Source organism: Pseudorasbora parva, chromosome 2 (genome assembly GCF_024679245.1).
Source record: "Pseudorasbora parva isolate DD20220531a chromosome 2, ASM2467924v1, whole genome shotgun sequence".
NCBI classification, from domain to species: Eukaryota; Metazoa; Chordata; class Actinopteri; order Cypriniformes; family Gobionidae; genus Pseudorasbora; species Pseudorasbora parva.
The window spans coordinates 31,062,201-31,084,692 of record NC_090173.1 but is presented as its reverse complement, the minus strand read 5'-3'; the positions used below and the strand labels follow the sequence as shown (position 1 = coordinate 31,084,692).

At 37.6% G+C, this 22,492-nt stretch overlaps 1 protein-coding gene across 4 annotated transcripts; it reads left to right on the top strand.

Annotated features, from left to right (window-relative positions):
- On the top strand, positions 1 to 21,509 carry med25 (mediator complex subunit 25). 4 transcript variants are annotated; one of them, XM_067415516.1, is made up of 20 exons: positions 1 to 178; positions 686 to 826; positions 902 to 947; positions 1,036 to 1,160; positions 1,318 to 1,416; positions 1,706 to 1,826; positions 3,870 to 4,029; positions 4,778 to 4,911; positions 5,405 to 5,480; positions 5,587 to 5,834; positions 5,932 to 6,018; positions 8,990 to 9,072; positions 9,175 to 9,232; positions 9,834 to 9,941; positions 10,541 to 10,714; positions 15,706 to 15,795; positions 15,970 to 16,041; positions 17,318 to 17,476; positions 20,686 to 20,794; positions 20,970 to 21,509. In XM_067415516.1, exons 2-20 carry the CDS (start codon positions 702 to 704, stop codon positions 21,074 to 21,076), a joined length of 2,181 nt encoding a protein of 726 aa, XP_067271617.1. In that variant the 5' UTR covers positions 1 to 178; positions 686 to 701; the 3' UTR covers positions 21,077 to 21,509. The 4 variants fall into 4 exon arrangements, with proteins under 4 accessions (XP_067271617.1, XP_067271610.1, XP_067271605.1 ...); XM_067415509.1 differs by having other exon boundaries at positions 8,987 to 9,072; positions 20,689 to 20,794; XM_067415504.1 differs by having other exon boundaries at positions 8,987 to 9,072.
- Positions 21,510 to 22,492: the final 983 nt, after the last annotated feature.

The following is a 22,492-nucleotide window of genomic DNA, read 5'->3' as shown; positions in this document are numbered from 1 at the left end:
CGGATTGTCGATTGCCGAGCGTAAATCCAGATATTTGTTGTCATTGCGGTCTACGTGAACGTTCAGATGAAGCTTTAATGATACGACTTAAAAGCGGCTGGTGTACATAAATACAACATCAATGACTGTATCAGTCCGTTTTATTCTTATTAAAAGTCAGATCTACTAATACTATCAGGTAAGACACATGAGCTAAATTAGCCATTGGGGATAACGGCTAACATGCTATGGCTTGTATGTGTAACGTTAAGACCTAAATGTGTTCGCGTTGTATATTTTTTTAGTTTATTTGTATTTGCATTACCTTTATACACATTTACCGTTTAATTGGATGAGGATGGATATAAAATAGAAATCAGACAAAATGAGGCTGTCAATATTTTTTATTTAATTATACAAAACAATGTTTTAGTAGGCGTTTCACAAGGTATTGATGACCGTAAAAAAACAATGTGCATGTCATGGTTCGGTACTCTAGCTTTTAGAATATGAAAAGAATAACTGAATTACAAAATCGCACTAAACATCACTTTTGAGTCAATAGTCACATTAAACATATAATAATAATACATTTTATTTATAAATGGATGTAATGGCAAGTGCAATTAATTAAATATTAAACATTATGTAATATTTACAGCACATGTTCCTTATGAAATTGATCTAATGTCTGTTTTGGTTGTAGACCCAAGGTGACCCATATGGACCCCACCTCCAAGTCTGGGTTGAATCAGGTGTCAGATGTAGTGTTTGTAATAGAGGGAACTGCAAACCTTGGTCCATATTTTGATTCGCTTCGGAAGAATTACATACTACCGACTATAGAGTAAGACTCATCACCTGTTTATTCATGCTGACTTTTTTTTAGACTTCTTTACCAACCTACTCTGTGTGATCACAGGTACTTTAATGGAGGACCACCTGCTGAAACTGATTTCGGAGGAGATGTGAGTTGGATGTATCCATTTACACTTTCTCTTTACATTACTGCTATCATTTCAGATATCACGTCTGATGATCTTTTTCCTTTATCAGTATGGTGGCACTCAGTATGGACTGGTGGTCTTCAACACAGTGGATTGTGCTCCAGAATCCTACGTCCAGTGCCACGCTCCAACCAGCTCCGCTTTCGAGTTTGTCTCTTGGATTGACGGCATTCAGTAAGGGCTTCCATGATTTCATCACATTTGCATTTTAAACTAGGAATGCTGAGATAAAAGTGTGCTCTTGGATGCTTAAAGGAGCTGTAAATTATGAGTGTATGTCTGCTTTTAAATACGGAGAATTGCACCTTGTATGCTGACGCCTTTTGCACAGGTTCATGGGAGGTGGAGCAGAGAGCTGCAGTCTCATAGCTGAGGGTCTTTCTGTGGCCCTGCAGCTCTTTGACGACTTCAAAAAGATGAGGGAGCAAATGTGAGTCTTGTGGAATCAAAATTCAGCTGCCTTATTTGTCCATCTTACTGAGATTTTGGATACACAAAATGATGTATTGGAACTGCTCAACAGTAGATTTTGTTTCGATACTGACAATGCATTTTTAGAGATAACATCATCCCGCACACAATTGTATGGGTAAAAGGCTAATTGTATGTAAACAGGCTGGAGACAGCACATTTTCTGATATTGTTTTTGACACATTTTCACTTTGTAATAAAAGAACAGCACAGGTGGATGGAAATTGAACTATTGTTTCTTTCTCCAGTGGTCAGACCCACAAGGTTTGTGTGTTGCTGTGTAATTCTCCTCCATACTTACTACCAGCTGTGGAGAGCGTCAGCTATACGGGCTGCACCGCAGACAGCCTTGTCCAGATCATACGTGACGTGAGTCTGCACTTGATCTGCCTGTTTAATTAGTTATTACTATATGTGAGAGTGATGATGTAATAAGATACCTTGTAAGGCTGGGGCGATTTTCAGCTTTATTGTGCTTTGTTTGTCGTGCAGTGTTTGTCATGCAGTGTTTTGTGCAGTGTACAGGGGGAAACAAGAGAAGATTAATTTCTGGCATGTCAAAAATTTAGCTCACCCCTCATGTGTAGTGTTGTCAAAAGTACTGACCGAGATACCAAATCGGTACTGAAATGTTAAAAATGTGACGCTTTGAACGCTGTTGATCTGTAATCGTAAACACCTCTGACTGGTCATTGTGCTCATGCACTCATCGGATGTGCCTGTGATTGGCTACAATGATCAACGTACGGCAGCGTTTGAAAGTGTTTTGAAAGGAGCAGGATCGTTTGAAAGCACAAGCAGGCGTCAACCAGCGGACCGGTAGGCCGATAGACGCTTGCATTCAAACACTCTGTGTGTATCTGTGCAAGTGCTCTGTGAAAAGCCTCATTGGTGTATTTTAACTATGTTTGTGAAGCGCTGATCATACTAGCCAATCACAGACATATTTGATGAGCGTGTGAGCACAATGGTCTGAGGTGTTTACGATTCCACTCAACAGCACTCAAAGTGTCACATTTTTTTAATTTCAGTACCGATTTGGTATCACTACTTGTGAGGGTATCGCACAGCTGAAGCAGAGCCATGAACCAATTGCCCTAAAAAGTTTTTTCTCTCACTGTGTCTGCGTAAAGACAAATGTTAAACCATTTTATCTTTAATGCAGGAAGAAATAATTTTTTTCTTTTTTTCTTATTCTGTAGCTTTCAAACTAGCTGCGATTTAGCAAACTGTTGCTTGCCTCCAGTTTATATTGCAAAATAGATAAATCATATTACCCATGTCTTTCAAGCCACCTCTTACTTGTTTATTAATTTACTTTCCAATTTTCACTTTATTTACTCATTTATTTAATATTTACTTAATTTTATTATCACAGGATATGTGAACCGTTGTCCATCATTTGGCAATTACTGATAAAGAAAAATGTCACCTTGCAATATTTGACATTTTTCCGTTTTAAACCATGATTTGCGAGTCAGTGGATATCACACAAGCAATGTGCAAACTTATGCTGATGAAGCATCAAACCTCAATATACCTCAATAACGCATATTCTCTCAGAGACTTCAACATGCTGATAATGGATGGATATATATTTGTCTTAATCTATTTTCTTAATATTACTTTTGTGGCCTAGATATGTAGGCCTAGTGATAAAAGTATTTTTTGTTAAATTTCATTATTGATTGATTATTGCAGTGTTCAGGCATATTAGGCCTAATATAGACTGTTGTTATAGATGTAGTAGACCTGTAATTCATTGTATAATCGACCTAAATGTTTTAAAATCATTTTCAATGAGCAGTAAGCTAATCAATCTAATCGTATTATCCTTACAGCGTGTAAGTTTAAATTAAATTTTCTGGGGCAAATATAATGCAATACATTATAAAAGTAGCCTAGGCCTACACAAATATTATTATTATCAAATAATAATAATTTTATAAATAAATTGAAATGCTAAATCCTCTTCGATAGTTGATGCTTTTGACAACATCTTTGGATACACAATATCATGGTCTATTCTCGCGACCGGCACCGGCACCGGCATATTTCGAACATAGTGTGAGCAGTCAAGACGCAGCTCGGCGATCAGACTGTATAGTGTGAGCACATGAATGAACATGAGCTTTGGCATTACATCGCATACAATCTACTTGTACAGTGTGAGTTGGTAAACCTTGCTGAAATTGCACAGTGTATGCTCGCCTAAATGTAGTGTATTTACCTTGATACTGATCATACAGGTTAATGCTATCATAGTCGACAATATGATGTGTTATGTTGATTTTTTCCCACTGTGTAGTGCTGCCAATTGTTAAGCTCAGCCATTTATTTATAGAAGGTGATGTCTGTTTTTCATATGTAGTTATTGAAATAAGAAATCTTTTTTTTTTTTTTTTTGACTAGCGGGGGATCCATTTTTCTGTAATTTCCCCAAGGAAACTTCCTGCACTTCGATCTCTTTTTGAACGAGCATCTTCGGTAGCAGGTGCACCAGAATCCTCACACCCAGATTACAGTCAAGACCCGTTTCACATGGTGTTAGTCAGGGGCATTGCACTTCCTGGTAAGAAAGACACTTGTCTTGATGTGCTCTTGAATGTGCTGTGATATAACCTCAACATTTTTTGTCAGCAGGTGGACAAACCTCTTTTGGCACATGGGAGAATATGAAAGAGAGTAGTATTTTATTGTATTTATGGATGTCACGATTAGATATAATTCACTATACTGTACTCACAATATGATACAATCACAATACTTTAAACAACAACAATTGTGTACTACTTTAAGCCAAGTTTTCTTTAAATAATTTTTATTACTTTTAAGACGTATGATTAAAAAGTGAACAAAAATGCACTATTGATTAAAATGCTAAATTTGATATTACATCAGGGTGGACTTGAACAGGCTTGGACTTGGTCTTGGCCCCTAATGCACAGGGAAATAGTGACTAGAATGAAAACATTCATGATTCTGAAGCTTAAAATACAGATTTGTGTTAGACACATATGCTTGCATTGTTGCTGACTATGTTTATTTTTTTCACTGGTAAAATCAGACATTTTGCATTATCATGACCCACAAATATTCCCCCCATTTTTTTTATACATTATATTCAACATTATATAGTAGTTTAATGTAGTAATGCACTGAAAATCTGTAAATTTAGTCACTCAGTTGATTATTTTTTACCATGATATTTTTTAGGTTAAAAATAAATTGTAAAAATTGTATATAACAATATATAGTTTGGAACCCTAGTAGTATTATATTTGCTCTGGTTAATGCTTTTGTGTTACATGTGTATCTAGTTGCTCCTGGAGGAGGTTCTGGCCCGGTCTCCCTTAAACCTGTCTTGCCACCTCAGTCTCTGCCTGTGTCCCATTCTCCTCTGGGAACTGTAGCACAGACTCCTCCTCAGATGAGCACAGCCCTTCCATACCAGGTGTGTGTCAGTTAATGGAAATTAATATAATTTTATTTATATATATATATAAGAAATTATGGACAACAAAAATAGATGGCATTTTAATGAGCAGTTAATTGTCTCAGTTCACTTACCATTGGCAGGTGAAGTAAAAGGTTGATTTTTGGCCTCATTGTGTCTCATTGCTTCAGTGATGTAGAATAATCAGAGCTCTCATCTCAGTAACAGGCTGATCTCAGTCTACTCATTCTAAACCTTTCTGTGCCTAATTGGAGGCACATTATTGGTAATTTTCAGCATACAGAGCCTCATTTTGATTCTTAAGATTAAGACTAACATCTGTTATAATCTCATTTGAATAGATAGTAGTAGATGTGCATGAATGCATTTGTATTCTGTGGAAAGAGCTGCCTTTGTTTTCAAACGAGGCTGTGCACACTAATGATGAAACCTTATGAGTGTTGCCCTTCTGTTACACATGCACAAACACTCTCACTCTCTCTTCCCATAGAATCCCTCTTTAAACGCAGCCCATGATGCAGCACAGAAGGCACTAGAAGCTGCAAGTCAGCAGCAGAAGAGTAGATGTGAGACAAATTGTATTTCTGCTTTTGGATCTTCTACTTGTTTCTGCTTCACCTATTTTCTGTATTTGAAACGCCATTCACTGAGTTGTTTTTGTTTTGTTTACAGTTCCTCAAATGCCAACTCCTCCTTTCAGTCAACCAGCAGTCCTTCCATCAGGAGGTAAACCCAGCCTATCTACAGTTACCACAGTGTCACCGCCAGTGTTAACGCAGCAACAAGTTCCACCTCAGCAGCCACAACAGCAACCACAAGTCCCACCACCAGGCCCGCCTGCACCCAACCAGCAACCTCCTCAGGTCCCTCAGCAGCAGCCCAACAATCAGCAGACGCCTCCACCAACTCAGCCTGGCATGGTCAGACTTGAGAAATATATTTCTGTGGATACCGTTTCATTTGGATTCTTACTCTCTATCATGCTCTTGGCCTTTTTAATATATTCTTATTTTTCAGAATGCTGTACCTGCACCTCCAGCTGGGGCGCAGCAGGGTGTTGCCAACAAGATTGTGGCGTGGAGTGGAGTTCTAGAATGGCAGGAGGTGAGAAGCTTATACTAGTGATGTTGTGGTAATATTTGCATTATAGTCAGTCCCTCTAGGATTTCGTGATATTTTTGTGATTTTTGTGATCAAAATTACTGATTTTGTGGAGGTAATTTTCTGAAATTTGCACCAAAAAAAATTCCAATATTTTTAAAAATAATAATAATTAGGATACATAAAATCATATGTATTATGTTAGATGCACAATAGTCATACTCGACAATAGAACAAATAAATTGCACAAATCTGGTTTATTTTGGAATCAAAGCAATCAGCACAAAAAAAAATCTCATGTCGTTTGTCACCCGTAAGACCTCCGTTCATCTTCGGAACACAAATTAAGATATTTTTGTTGAAATCCGATGGATCAGAAAGGCCTCTGTTGGCCACAATGTCAGTTCCTCTCTCAAGACCCATAAAAGGCACAATAGGCGTCCCACAAAGCCCATCTCACTACAGTGGTTCTACAATCATTTTATGAAGGCACGAGAACAGTTTTTGTGCACAAAAAAACTAAATAATGACTTGTATAGTGATGGTCAATTTCAAAACAGTGCTTCTGAGCATTATGAATCAGTGATCACGATTACATGCAAACCAGTAAACTGATAAAGTAAACCGCGTTTACATGACTTTATTAATAAACCGGATTATTTCCTTGTAGTGACGTCAAAAATAATAATGTCCGTATCTGATCTGGAGTATTCCTAATGTTACGTCAGTTGTGATGTTAAATCAAGGTTTCCGTGTCAGCGCGAGATTTTCAGCTCATATTATTCTCTCGTGCAGTTCTAGCGTTTTGACTCAACCTCTTATACTTCTTCTGCATGACATGAGAACACATCTTTACAATTTTCTGGGTCTTAAAATAGTCTCTGTTTGTGATATATGTCCTTATTTGATGCAAAACACTCGCTGGAAGCATTTACATCTGCTCTAAGTTTACGTTTTTGTCACCTCACACATGCGCACTTCAATAAGCCGACAGAAAGCAGGCTATTGTGTTTACATGCTCCGCGAAATCGGGGTAAGAATCAAAAAAGCTACCTGTTCCGACAGGTTTATGCTTATGCCATTTATGACCTTTCTCTGATAAAAGAAAACAGGTTACCTCGTTTACATGACTATGTTCATTGTCGATTTATTAGGCATAATTGGTTTAAGAATATGCAAACACGCCATTTACCATGACATTTTTGTAGAACCACTGTAGTGATATGGACTTTGTAACAACGTCTTTAGTGCCTTTTATGGGTCTTGAGAGATGAAATGTCGTGACTTTGTTCACGTTTATAGGTTACACGTTTTAAACTACCCTTTATTGTCAGAACATTACAAACACTTCCCGTTTTTAAAATCTTGAAACTTATCCAGTAATGTTTTCCTTAAAATAAATATTTTTATTATTATTATTATTTTTTATTTTTTATTTTATTTTGCGAAAAGCTGAATGTTGTTTTCTTCTGCTTTTCAAATATTTATCAAACTCTTATAATTTTATCAAGGAAAAATTATATTGTGATAATTATTGTTATCGTTTTATCGCCCAGCATTACTGAACTGTGATTAGTCTGGACTATATTGTATAGTACAAGTAAGAACAGAAAATACTTGACAAATTCGTTTAACGTAGTTAATATAATTGTTTTTTTTAATTAAAAAAACCCAATGTTGTTAGTTACCAAAAACTAAAACTATTAAAAATTATTTTCTTCATTGAAATAAAATAAAAGAAATATTAGATGAAAAACTTAAACTGAAATAAAAATAAGTTCATGAAGCATTAATAAATAAATTGTGTATATAAATAACATTGTTGCAGGCTACGACAGCGTATGGGAATGTTGTATGGATTGGGTCCAAAACAACTGCCTGCATCTTCCAGGTGTTTGAGAGGTGTTTGTTTGTGGTTTACTACTGGAAAATGAAACATAATTGGTGTCTTGATTAATCTCTCTGAAAGACTCTCATTACTCACCTATGAAATGTAAGCTTTTCTAGACGTGTGACAAAGATTGATTCGCTCACTGAGAACGTATCTGGTAAAGCTATCTAGTCGCATTTCATTGACGGATTGTTAGGTGACCCATGGGTATTGTGCCTGAGGTGCCATTTGCACAAACTGTAATGGGATCAATGATGATTCTTGATTTCTGTTTGATTTATGGGGCAGGCCCTCTTTTTAGATTTAATGAATCTCTATTGACCGTTCCACAGTGGCCACAAGATTATCTCAGGGGGCATCTCTGCAATGAAGGTTCTCAAACACAATCGACTACTGAAATATTTAGCTTTGACAGTGAGTCAACGCAAATGATCAAGAAACAGAAACACTGACGCACACGTCGTGGTCATTATCACCATCTGGTCAATAACATGCCAGCAAACCAATGCGTGTTTATCAAGCATGGCGGCACGCTTCATTGCTGAGGCCTGTCGCAGAGTCACCATCTGGATGATGAGTTCACACAGCTCATTGCACACTGTTCGCAACCACAAACACTGCCAAGCTGCGCTGTGTAAATTAAATCAATAATATTTTTGCGCCAAAACTCTGTCGATCAGCAGATAAATCCTGCATTTTATCCACACTGTCCTTTTGCAGCGATACTGTAGGGTGGTTTAAAGTTAGGATGTGCCCTGAAGGATTAGGTTCCATTAGACACGATTCCTAGATGGAAACATTCTTGTGTTCAACAACTGCAGGGGTCTTGGCATTTCGCTGTTTCTTGGGTTGGTTTTGATTGACAGAGCGGAGCAGCTGTTTCGTTGCCAGTGCGATCTCTCTTGTTGTGGAAGTTGCACACACAGATTGTTTTCAACGAGACCTCCTGCCTTGAGTCCCACCATCCATCTCTGCCAACAAAGTGTTTTTACTCTGTATGTTAACCTCTTCATCTTATTCTGCCTCTCCTTTTTTCCCTCCCCCTGTCACCTCTCCCTCTGTCTCCATCAATCACCGCAGAAGCCCAAGGCTTCCTCCATGGACTCCAACACAAAACTTACACGCTCCCTGCCCTGCCAGGTCCAAGTCAGCCAAGGGGAGAATCTGTGAGTGACTCCCGTTTGGCCCAGATTTGCATAATGTAGGATAAATGGTAAGAGATGCACAGAAAGAATGACATGGTGTTTTTTCCCCTTCTTTTGTTTCAGAAATACAGACCAATGGCCACAGAAGCTGATTATGCAACTCATCCCTCAGCAGCTCCTAGTAAATTATATTTTACATTTTCTATTGTTATTCCCTGCAGGATATATTACTCTGCTTGCAAAGGATTTGGTTGTTTTTCTACTTCTTATTCTCCTTCACTGTCGTCATTTCCTCCTATACATCGCTGTTCGCTCTTCCTTTATCTTTTTCCTGCATCTCATCATCTCCTTCTCTTCCATAATAGTCATCTCCTCCTTTTTCTTTGTCATATTTTTCTCCTCCTCTACCTCATTTATTTCTCTGCACCTTTTCTTTTCCTCCTTTTTTCTACTCCTTTATTTTCTCTTCTTTAATCATCTAAATTGCTCCACCTTTTTTTCTCCTCCCTTTCCTACGTCATTATCTTCTTCTGCTCTTCTGTCGTCTTGCCCCTCTACTTCTTTTGATTCACTCTCCACGTTTCACTATGCATTCTTTCTTGCTACACAATATGCTCAATACAGTACGAGCAGAATATTAATTTATAGACTATTCTTTGCACAAAATTTAGATGCAATTCAAACTGCTTTTGTTGGTGTCATCCTAATATCCATGCTGCATTGTCTGGATGACATGGTTCATTAATAAAATTATCCATATGTCGTCTTGTCTTTTTTTATAGACTACTCTGGGCCCTCTGTTCAGGAACTCCCGTATGGTGCAGTTTCTCTTTACTAATAAAGATATGGAGTCTTTGAAGGGACTGTATCGCATTATGACCAATGGATTTGTGAGTACACGAGTAGCATCAAATGTATAACCTCCTACTATAAGATACACCAGTCATTTCAAGAATTAATAATCAGGCTAATTACTTCTCATATAGAACAGTTTTTTGTGTTGCCTTTGCATGTATCTCTGTTTTGTAGTGTGTTTCCCATTGCAAGACCACTAAAGAGAATGTGTTAGTGTGTAATAATGCTCTCCAGCCTCTTGGGGGAGTTCTTCCTCTTCTTTTCATTGTCACTGCAGCAAAATAAAAATATTTGTACATTAGCAAGGAAATAAAAAAGTCTCAATGAAAAAAAATCTCAGCAGAGTCACATAGCCAGCATTTCCGCTGAAAATGGAAGGCTCTGAAATGACCCTTTACCCTGGAGTTAGATCCCTTGATGCAGATCTGTCAGTGGTGAATCGCCATTAACACTGATTAAATTCAGTTTTAGATTCAATCTGTGCCTGGGAAACGGCTGTTTAGTTCATCTTAATCCTGTCTTCAAATATAATTGTGCAGGTCCAGGCAGCTCTCCATTCACTCTAGCTGTGTGCGCTGTCTAGATGTGTGGTTTTGGCACAGTTTGATGTATATGTGTGTATCTCTGTGTGTAGGCTGGCTGTGTGCACTTCCCCCACAGTGCTCCATGTGAGGTGCGTGTGCTGATGCTGCTGTACTCGTCTAGGAAGAGGATCTTCATGGGACTCATCCCTAATGACCAGAGCGGATTCGTCAATGGCATTCGACAGGTCATCACTAACCACAAACAAGTCCAGCAGCACCGATCGGTGAGTCACACGAAATGGTGTCGTTTTCAGCACAAAATAAACACAGTTATAGAGATGATGCCAACTACTCAGCATAAATAAATTGTTGTAAAATCGCTAATTTTTTTGTAATTAATCGTGATTAAACACATTAAAGTTTTTAATATTTTTATTTCGCAGTTACTCTCCAGATTAATGTAAAAACAACTTAAAGATAGTGTTTTTTTAAACATTTGTTGTAATGTCATCTTTTTATCAGTCTCACTGATACTAATACAGCTACTGATGTCTCTTATGAAATTAGATTTTTTTTCAACATTAATGATAGACATTCAACATTACAGTATAACTTAAAACTATCAATTTCAACATTTATTAGGCTTTAAAGTGGTGGTTGATTATGATTTCACTTTGTAAACTTTAGTGTGTAATATTACTGTTTGAGCATACACAAAATCTGCAAAGTAGGGCTGTCAATAGATTACTTTTTTTTTTAAAGGAACTGTATTTAAGAAATGTATTTCAATTCATCATAAAATGGCCCTGATAGATATGTCACTAGACTTTAAGAAATCATGTTAATTTCAAATACTTATATCACTGAGAACAGTAGTTGGGCCAGGATATTGTCATTTAAAAGTTGTTGTTGCCGCCCCTCAACAGATGTTGATGTTGTCATGTTGTGTTTTGGCCTGAAGCTCCACCTCCACCTATCTACCAATCACGAAGTCAGTAGTGTTTGGGCATCGGGGTTGCAGTACCAGTTTTGGCCACAATCTTACATACACTTCCTTTAAAGCTGCAGTCCGTAACTTTTTTGCACTCTAGCGGTTAATAAACAGAACTGCAGGTGTCTTGAGGAAAAACATTGCAGCCGGAGATACTTCTCTCTGTTTATGTCTATGGCGGATCACGCAGAGACTGTGCTCCTCCGCATCGGTACCTACCAGTCTGGCCAGAAATAGTCCCAATATAAATACTTATTATAAAGGTACCATAATGATTCAGGGTAAGACAAAAACACGGTTTGGAAAATGGATTCATGTTGTACATTCTCATTATATAATTTTTGTAAATCTTGAGGATTGTAAGTCACCTTGTAAGTCTTCAGGACCCCGACGCGAAGCAGCGCCCATAAATTTAAAATTAACCCATGATTCACTCACCCTCAAGTCATCCTATGTATATTTGATATTCTTCTTTCAGACGAATAAAATCAGAGTTATATTTAAAAAGTATAACTCTTTTATACTAAAAAGTTAAAGGGGGGGGTGAAATGCTGTTTCATGCATACTGATCTTTTTACACTGTTAAAGACTTGGAATCCCATACTAAACATAGACAAAGTTTCAAAAGTTAAGGTGGACGTTTGATGGGAGTATTTCTTTGTCAAAAATACTACTTCCGGTTAGTCATAAGTTTCGGCAAGTTTTTTGAGATCATGCGTCCCCTTTGACGTTAATGGGGGCGGAATTTCCTTGTATGGGCCTTACGGACAATTCTATTGGAAGCGCATGAGAGAGAGAGAGGGAGAGAGCGAAAGTAACAGGCTACGCCCATCAGAGCGCTGGCTTGTAGGATGCTGCACAGGTGATGTGCACATAACAATGTCACCAAAAAAGTGCGTTTTTGGTTGCCAGACCAAGACAGTCCTGCACAGATTCCCCAAAAGCCCCGCGTTAAGGCAACAGTGGATGTAATTTGCTTTTCCGGATCAGCAACTGAGTTGCGCGAATGTTTATATCTGTTCGCTGCATTTCGGTGCCGACTGTTTCATAAACAAGGCCCAGCTCGACACAGGATTTTCCGATCGCCTAATGCTGAATGATGGAGCAGTCCCAACGATAAAGGTCCCAACGTTAGAACCGCAGGCGGTAAGACTGCTTCAAATGTCTGTGTTTTTGCCTATGCTCATCAAGTAGCCCAAACATGATCACGTATAGTTAATTGATCAATGGAGCATGCGATGTGTAGTGCGTGTACATTTGTTTAGCTGGCCACTATATGTGTAACTTTATGTTTGTGTATTGTAAAAGCACTCCAAACAACAATACACAAAGAGGGGGGAAATATGTTGAACTAAATAAGCACGCTTCTTCATTCAAATGCGCTACTATTCCGTGTCTTTCTATGTAAACACTAACTTAGCCTGCCGTGCAAAACCAGTCCGCTTACTGTCTACACAAACCACGCGTAAACACACAAACACACGTGCACAACTGCACTTCCCACATGTACACCTTCAAAGACAAAAATACGACGATATAATTCAAGTATTAATATGTAAATAACACAAGCCGCTAAGCATATTATATAGTTAGTGTATAACTTGTACCACATAGAGACGTCCTGCTCTAGTCGTTTTTGCTGCTGCTCCTGTTCAACTTCAGCCTCTGGGTCTGATTCCGGATCATAGATGTATGGCTGTATCTGATTAAAAGCCATATTTTTATTTTGAATAAAGTTTTTTTCCCGCTGTTAGGGATGACAGCTTTACGACGCACTCAACTCAACACAATAGCAGCAGCGAGCACACGTCATTATTTAGCTCCGCTCACACGACACGCCCCCACCCGCTCGGCTTTTTTCGGAAAGACTCGGAACAGCGCATCTTTCTTATATAATTATAAAAAAAATAAAGACTTTTCGGAGATATGCAGGATGCAATGCTACTCTATAGGTACTCAAGATTGACATGACACTGACTGAAACTGAGTGTTTCACCACCCCTTTAATTAAAAACCAGTTAATTTAAAAATTAAATCCCCGAAACTGCGTGGAGCATGTTATTTGACGGACAGATGCATTTTTTATGGACTCAAAAACAGACTTACCTCTACTGTTAAAAAGCTTGGAGTAGCCAGGACTTTTTAAATACAACTCTGATTTTATTCATCTGAAAGAAGAATCTTATACACCTAAGATGACTCAAGGGTGAGTAAATCATGAGTAAAACACCTGGAAGTTTTCTTCCATTGTAACCCGTAGTGGTTAAGTGTTTCAGTTCACATGATAGCAGCAGACAGCAATGGAGGAGTGACACATTAAGCATATAAGTAGGCTAGTACCCGTCAAGATAACAACTCGTACCTGGAAGAGCAGTGTGTTATTCAACTTTGGCGGTTGTTATCTAGGAATAACATGCGACTTTATCATTTTCTGCACTTCAGGGAATCAATCGATCCGAGCAAATGTTTCCAGTCGAGTCACAATGTAAACATTTCAGTGCCACAGACGTACTGATGGCAACACGTTCACTTTCCATAATTGCGGACACAATGTTCAGAAGAAAATCAACAATTGATAAAAGGTTAAGTTATAGCTGTCTGTACCATACAGTGGGCAAACACAGCTGTAATCTCATGAGATATGCCACACCTGGCAAAGGTTAATGTGGAGTAAATAGCTCGCGGCATTAACTGGACATTTCGTCACCTTTGTTTCCTTGTATGTGATTGGTTGAAGCCGTTTTTGTTGCCGCAAGAGTAAAAAAACAACAACATCAAAACAAAAAAAATAAATGTCATTTTTTCGCCGCAGCACATTCGAGTTCGGTGCGAAAGCACTCATTACACAGCTGATCAAAAAATAAAACCATTGCGCGAATTATTCGCATGTCAAAATCGCGTCCAGTGTGAAAGGGCCTTAACCAGGTTAAAGACGACATTGCAAATTGATATCCATGTGTCCGTGGCGCATGTCCTGTTAGTCATCATCATGCCAGCTAAAAAGCGTTTCAGTGATCACTAATTAAAAGAAGAGAATTGTCAAGGATCATTCCAGCCATTCTAAAGGTAACCTGAGACAAAAGGCCCTGATTTACCATGACATTTGCGGAAAAAGAAAGTAAAGAATATGGATCATGGTGCTTGTGGCATAACTGCTCATTTTTTGTGAAATTAGTTATTTTTGGAAGCACCCATGTGATTTGTCCAGATTCAAAGAGTGTTTCAGAAAGTGTTGTGAGTGACTACAGTAGTGGCTAATTGTGTGGCTGACTCCAACAGTGGCAAACCATGTGACTGACAAACACACATCTGACTTCAGACACTGAAAACCATGTGAGGAACCTTATTTCTCGATAAATATATTAGTCTTTTCTTTTTGAGATATATAAAAAAAATCTAAATTAAGCAGGATGCAAACTACAGTTACGTTGATTGGATGAGGCAAAACCCTCCAAATGAATAGCCAGGGAGATTTACTAAGCACATTTAGAATTTAGAGCTTATTCTTTCGCAATAAATTCCCAATAAAGCAGTTCCTTAGATCTGCAATTCTCTCACATTTTTTGCATCTCTAGACATAATGTTGATTGCAAAAATAAAGTTTTAAAAAGTTGTTTAAAAAAAGAGGGTAGGCTCTCTCTTTTGATATAAATGCTCCAATATTCATAAAACAAAATATTCTATGGGCTACTAAATTTTGTGAAAATGGTCAAAAACCCTGGCGGTGGCTGGCATTTTTTTTTTTTAAAGTGCTGGCAGGGAAAGAGTTAAAATAACTTGATTTTAGTGTGGAAAAATAACTTACCATTCTGTAAAGTTCTGTCTATTTTTTCAACTTCATTGCGATGACAACAAAATGCCTTAAACCCAAAAATGGCTGCAAAAATGAAAAACTGACTTTTGAAAATTGTCAATTTTTGAAACTGACTAAGAAAATGAGGGAATTGTGGGAATGTCTGGTAATCAACATTATGACTCAAGTGCTGTTGATTGAGCATAACCGGGAATTAACCTGGATGAAAAAAATAATGTTTTTAGAAACATGAGTACACATGCATGCAAAATCAATTATGGAGTCACACACTTGAAAATGTGCATGCACACGATCTCTAGCGTAACAATACTGTACAATAATGAAAACCTATCCATCATAAAAAGAACAGTATTTTTTGACACTTAAGAGAAACCAAACATCTATTTTCCTTGAAAACTGTGCGTATGCCACATTTCTTTAATTCTGTCAGTAATTTAATGTTCTTCTCTCGGATGAACGATGCCGGTCAGATGCAACCTGGACAGGTCCCACCCAATCAAAACTTCCTCAACAGACCGCCGGGCCCCATCCCCGTTACGCATGGCAACGTGCAACAGCAGGTAAAGCAGCAGTGCTTCCCTTCTCTTCTCTCCCCTGCCCTGCTCTCTTTCGGTCTCTCTGGCCCTGTGCACTCACTCACCCCGTTTGTATTTCTCCTCGGCTTGAGATGGAATGTGCATGCTGTTCTAAACCTTCCTCGTCTCTTCCTCTCGGTCCTTCTCTTTCTTCCTCAGTCTGTGGTGGTGGGCTTGCCCTCCGTCAGTCAGGTCACACTGATGGAGGACCAGCAGAGACAAAACAACATGGTGAGAATCAGAAAGACAATTATACATGCATGCATGCACATATGCAGGACCATGATTTCTGCAAACTCAAGATTTCACCACTTGATTTTCTGCCATTTCAGCACTAATCTTCTGAACAGCGCTCTGTGTTAAAGGGGACACTGCTAAAACAAGTCTCTTATGTTCTACACTGCTGCATTTATTTGATCAAAAATACAGCAAAACAGTAATATTCTGAAATATAATTAAAAAAAAAAATTAAAATTACATTTTTTTAATTTGTTCCTGTGATGGCAATGCTGAATTTTCAGCATCATTTAATGTACATAACACCTTTTCAGTATTCAGCACCTAGGCAGTGGAGTTGTTACTAATTTTAAATGCGAAGAGATTAGCCTAACATAACAGAAGTCATTTACATATAGATGTCTTAAAGATAGAGCCTGATTAAAGGTCAGAAAGAAGATAGTGTTACGTCGACATGAAGTCTGGTCTACTTTGCAGCTTATTCTGTCAAGAAACTTCCAGTTAGGCAGCATCAAACACAAACCATACAGCACAAGCAGAGTCTGTCCTATTCCCGAACAATTGACTCTCATGAGTTATTTTTAGGAGAATCCAAATCATACAGCAAGACCAGTGTAGTCCTATTCCTAAATGAATGACTCCTTGAATTGGTTCTTTTTAATGAATAAACAGTTTGTCTCATGTTTTCCTTGAGGCTGTTGAGCCTTCAGTCTTATGACAACATTTGGTTTAAAATACAGTAGTATTTGTCAGTAGTATTTTATCATGAGATCATTATTTTGTTTGTTTTGTATTATATAATATACAGTGGCAAATATTGAATTGCATTTATTCCGTCTCTGGAATCATTAAAGTTTTCATCCCTAGAAGAATTCTGCTTGTGATTATCTAGTTTACTAACTGTGTCAATCAAAACTCTGAATATTTATGTTCTATATAATTTGAGTGGAAAATGGCTATTTAAGTAAACCAAATAATTTACAACTATTTGATGCGTAAAGCCTCGACTTTATTATAAGTGGTCTTGCAGGAAAGTGTATGTTGCAGGAAAAATGCTACTAAGTGTGGAATATGTTGTCCCCTTTAATACCTTTAGCTCTGTTACAGTGGTCTGTATTCATGGCTCTCTCCTGTGAGACACTCACACAAAACTAGCACTTATGTAGTTCAGTGTTTTTACAGCAGTGCCTTCTCATATCCACTTACTTTATCACATTTACCATTTACTATTTTTTTTTTCATCACTGTGTGTAATTTTGGTTTCCATTAGCTGAGAGCAGCCGCAACAGGCAATCAGCAGCCGCCAGTCACTGGTGCTCCGCCCAATCAGGTGGCTCAAGCTCAAGCCCAGGCTCCTGGTGGCATGCTCCGGCTCCCAAACCCCGGCGCAAACCCCCAGCTCCGCAGTCTCCTCCTCAGTCAACAGCCTGTAAGTGTGTGCAGTGAATAGCACATCCTTCCATACCATAATGTGTTCTAAGCTTTTATTGATGCTAACTTCCAGTCCGAACTTATTTATTTATGTTTTGTACTTGTGAAATACCTTACACTGTCCAAGATATACTCTCTCAAAGATTTGCACAAGTTGTTCCTATCCCCAGGATCACTCGTGTTTTTGTCACTTTTTTTTCACCCCTGATGAGTAAAACCAAAGAATATAGTTCTGATGTGCAGCAAAAGATTGTTCAGCTTCACAAAATAGAAAGTCGTAGGAAAATAACTAAAGCATTAAAAATGTCATTTTCCACCATTAGGGCAATAATTAAGAAGTTCCAATCAACTAAAGATTTTCCGAATCTGCCTGGAAGAGGACGTGTCTATACAGTACAGGCCAAAAGTTTGGACACGTTACTATTTGTAATGTTTTTTAAAGAAGTTTCTTCTGCTCATCAAGCCTGCATTTATTTGATCAAAAAATACAGCATTTTAAAAAAATATTCTGATATATTATTACAATTTAAAATATTTGGTTTTTAATTTATTATACTTTAAATTGTAATTTATTTCTGTGATGCAAAGCGAAATTTTCAGGATCGTTCCTCCAGTCTTCAGTGATCATGATCCTTCAGAAATCATTCTCATATTCTGATTTATTATGAGTGTTGGAAACAGTTCTGCTGCCTAATATATTTGATGAATAAAAGGTTCAAAAGAACTGCATTTATTCAAAATAAAAACATATTTTCAAATCATATAAATCTCCTTTTCTATCAATTTTTATCAATTTAACACATCCTTGCTGAATAAAATTATTGATTTAAAAAAAAAAAATGACTGACCCCAAATTACTGACCATTAGTGTTTGTTGTTACAAAAGATTTCTATTAAAAAAAAACATTTGATTCTTTTTTTTTATTTTTTATTCATCAAAGTATTATAAAAAGTATCACAGGTTATGAAGAAATATTAAGCAGCAGAACTGTTTCCAACTTTGAAAATGAATCCTCATATTAGAATGATTTCTGAAGGATCATGATCACTGAAGACTGGAGGAATGATTCTGAAAATTCAGCTTTGATCACAGAAAAAAATGATCATTTAAAGTATATTAAAATGAAAACCAATTATTTTAAAATGTAATAATATATCACAATATTACATTTTTTCTGTATTTTTGATTAAATAAATGCAGGCTTGATGAGCAGAAGAAACTTCTTGCAAAAACATCACAAATAGTAATGTCCAAACCTTTGGCCTGTACTGTATATCATTGTAATGCACCACGAGGAGGAAAGTTTGAGTTACTAAAGACTCTCCAAGGATCACAGATGGAGAATTGTAGAGAGTCAGAATGCCTACTTTTTTTTCTTCTTTTTTGTTTTTGTTTTGTCAAACAGCATATTCAGTTGTCAGACATGACTGGAACTTCAAAAGGGCTCTGGTTCTATGGTCAGTTGAAACTAGTTTTTTTCAATAGAAAATAGATTTTTGGCAGCAAACCCACCTGTTTGTTGCAAACAGGAATATAAAGTACTCCATGTCCACAGTCAAATATACCACTGGATCTTTAATTTTCAAGGCCTATTTTTTGGTTTTGCTGGAGGTCCTGGAACTCTGGTTCATATACTGTACAGATAAAAAAATCTAAACCTGATTGCCTCTGCTAGAAATCTTAATAATAGGCTGTGGTGGAATCTTTTTAACTGGATGATGATCCAAAAATAAACATCAATTTCACAAAGAAAAAACATCAAAAAAGCTTCTGCCATGGCAGGCCCTGTTCCCTGACCTGAACCCTATAGAGAATGAGTGGGGTGAACCTGAAGAGAAGCACCAACATGGAGCTGTGAATCTGAAGGATCTGGAGAGATTCTGTATGAAGGAATGGTTTTTGATCTCTTGTCAGGTGTTCTTCTATCTCATCAGGCATTGTTGAAAAAGACTCAATCTTCTTTCTGTTCCCTTGGGAAAAGCCAATGCAATAATTGTGTCCAACGTGAACTAGAGAAAAACAATAATTTTATAATGAACCCCCACCCCTCACCCCTATTTTCCATTGTATTGCTTCAGTAATAGGTTAGAATTGTGATTTATTTTTATTTTTTTTCAATGAAAGATCAAAAAGATAAACAGTGTAGATTTATTTTCAAAGCCCCCTTTGATCATATTTAACAAGGGTGCCAATAATTCTGGAGTTGACTGTAAGTTAGAATCAAGAGCTTTGATGTCTGGACGTTCTTGAATTATTGACCAAACAATCAGTTTTCCCCATGTGTAAAATGTGTTTTATTCTAACAATGACTGGCAGGAAAAACCCGACCTTCGTATATACCAAAAGATAACATAGCCAAAATCATTATGAGCCTGATGAATTATCAAGGAGTAGGAAATAAATATTTTCAATGTAAGAAAATGTTAAAGCTACACTGTGTGATATTTTCCCCCATCTAGTGGTGAAAAGGTATATGACCATCCAGTGAATAATAGTTTCTGTTCCTCTCAATTCTGATTTTGTTTTAACTCCTACGGTGGCCGATTTAGTCCAAGATTAACATGGCAATCCCCCTCTTCACATTCGGTGCCATCGAGTGTTAAAACGCGAAAGGCGAAGCTTTAATTTATGGGTATGTCCCTCTTTGGCTAATGTACTTTCAAGATGGAGGGGCAACATGGAGACCAGCATTCGAACCCCTCACCCGTATGTATTTTCAATGGCATATTATAAACTTATGAGAATAATACTTGAAAGAAGTAAATATACATTAATGAGCACATATTTTTGTATAAGTGTTTTTTAACTAAGAATAAACTAAAAAAGTTACACAGTGTAGATTTAAGTTAAATTAGTTTGACTTTCCATGGCAATTTGGAGTAAAACATTCTTTAGAACTGATAAGGTTCCAGGTGCCTATCATATACCATATATCCTATGTAAACTTTATTGCGGTTATGTTCTCAATTAACTTTGCATGTGTGGATGAAGGATACCGCTACAGAAATTTTTTAAAAAGTAAATAAACAAATTAATCTCAAGAGGGAGCATGTCCTGGGATCCCATTAAAACGGTTCACACTTCAACCCTCCCAATGTTTAAACCTAAACATCATCCTTGAGTGTGACTGACCCCTTCATAGCTGTGAAATCATCTCTCTTGTTAAAATCCGGCTTGCTTTGATATACCGTCATCTCTCTCTTAAGCAGGGTGGGATGCAGGGCATGCAGGGTATGCATCCCATCCAACAGATGGTCCATCCAGCACCAGGAGGGGGCGCTCAGATGCAGCCTCAGTGGAGGCAGCCTCACCAAGGTAGCGTTTCATTTCCATTACAGTATCATTAGCACAATTTATTTTTATCACATCTGTGACCTCCTTAATTGTGTAACAGATTTCATTTATTTTCTGGTTTGTACTGCTATATATGTTTAATCTTTTGTTACACCTCTTGGATAGATTTTATGTAATACGTTTCACATTCCCACAGGTCAACTGATGATCCCTACAGGTCCACGTGGGCCAGTCGCACAGAATCCCGGGATGCCACCAGTATCGAGCGTCATGGAGGATGAAATTCTTATGGACCTTATCTAAGGACTACTGTACTCATCATTATTTGCTTCAGAGGTTTCATTATGGAATACAAGAGTGATCCAAGCTCCAAGATGTTCTTTTTACTTTTTAGTTATAAGCAAGTGCGTAGGGGAAGAATATCGGCGTTTAGAGTGAGATCAGGACTTTATTTTGTTACTCAATGTATTTGTTGATGCATTTACACACAAGCCTATCATCGTATCATGTAAGCGGTAACATGATCATTCACACAGATGGGACCGAAGAGCAAGACATATATAAAAAAAAAAAAGCCATTCGGCATTCTACACCTCGTCCCGCCTCGTTCGAGATGAATCGATGAAATCCGGTTATTATTGTATTTTTATGAAAGTTTTACTTTTTCTTAATTTGTCTTTTGAAATCTAGTAATGTTGTTTTATTAAAATTAAATAAACTTAATTTTCTCAAGCACTTTTTGAGTTCGAGGTCTTCCTTAAAGGGATAGTCCACCCAAAAATGAGAATTGTCATTTACTCGCCTTCATGTTGTGAAGCTGTACAAATTTTTTTTTTTTTTTTTCTGCTGCAGAAAAAATATATTTTCAATGCTGACCACCAATAGTCATACAATTGAAGTCAAAGCCAACTGAAACTGTTTGGTGACCAACATTCTTCAAGATATCATCTATTATGGATAGCAGAAGAAAGAAAGTCCTACAGGTTTGGAAGGACATGAAGCTAAGTAAATGAACTATCTCTTTAAGGCACACAAGAACTTGTGTTAATCTGGTAGTGGTGTGATAATGGCAGACGAGTGACTTAAATAGACTGATTGATAGGTTGCAAAATGCTTGATTCTGCCAAATGGTGTCACAGCGTTAAATTTAACCACTCCAATATGTCATGGAACCATACAGTGGACCCCTGTGCCAAGTAGTTCTACCAGATGGCAGCACTTGGCCACGCTTTCCTTGGCATAGCACATAATCAGGCTGGACACAGACACAATGTACGACTACAATCAACACATATACTGAGATATCTTGGATCAGTGAGGATGTATTATCTGCATAATCTGACACTGAACCATCCTGATTAGCCATCTTGTGTGCTGAACAAACAATTTTAATGGCCATCACTACATGCGACTGTCCCATCATGATTATTTTTTCACAGTACCCTGAGGCATTAATTATGAAGCTTTGTGAGAGACATTACTATATATCTGTCACATTAGGAATGCATGTTCTGAATCTATCGCACCAGTAATGGGAACATGGGAGCACAGTGCGAGTTACCAACCGTTGACATTCAGGAGAATTAAACAGCCTCCGGTCAGAAAGCAGTCAAGCGTTTGCTCTAGCATGCACGTTTTTCACGTGCAGACCTCTTAGTACACAGACACACATTCTAACACAGACAGGAAGTGATGTTAGTCTCTGTCACCTGGGAGACG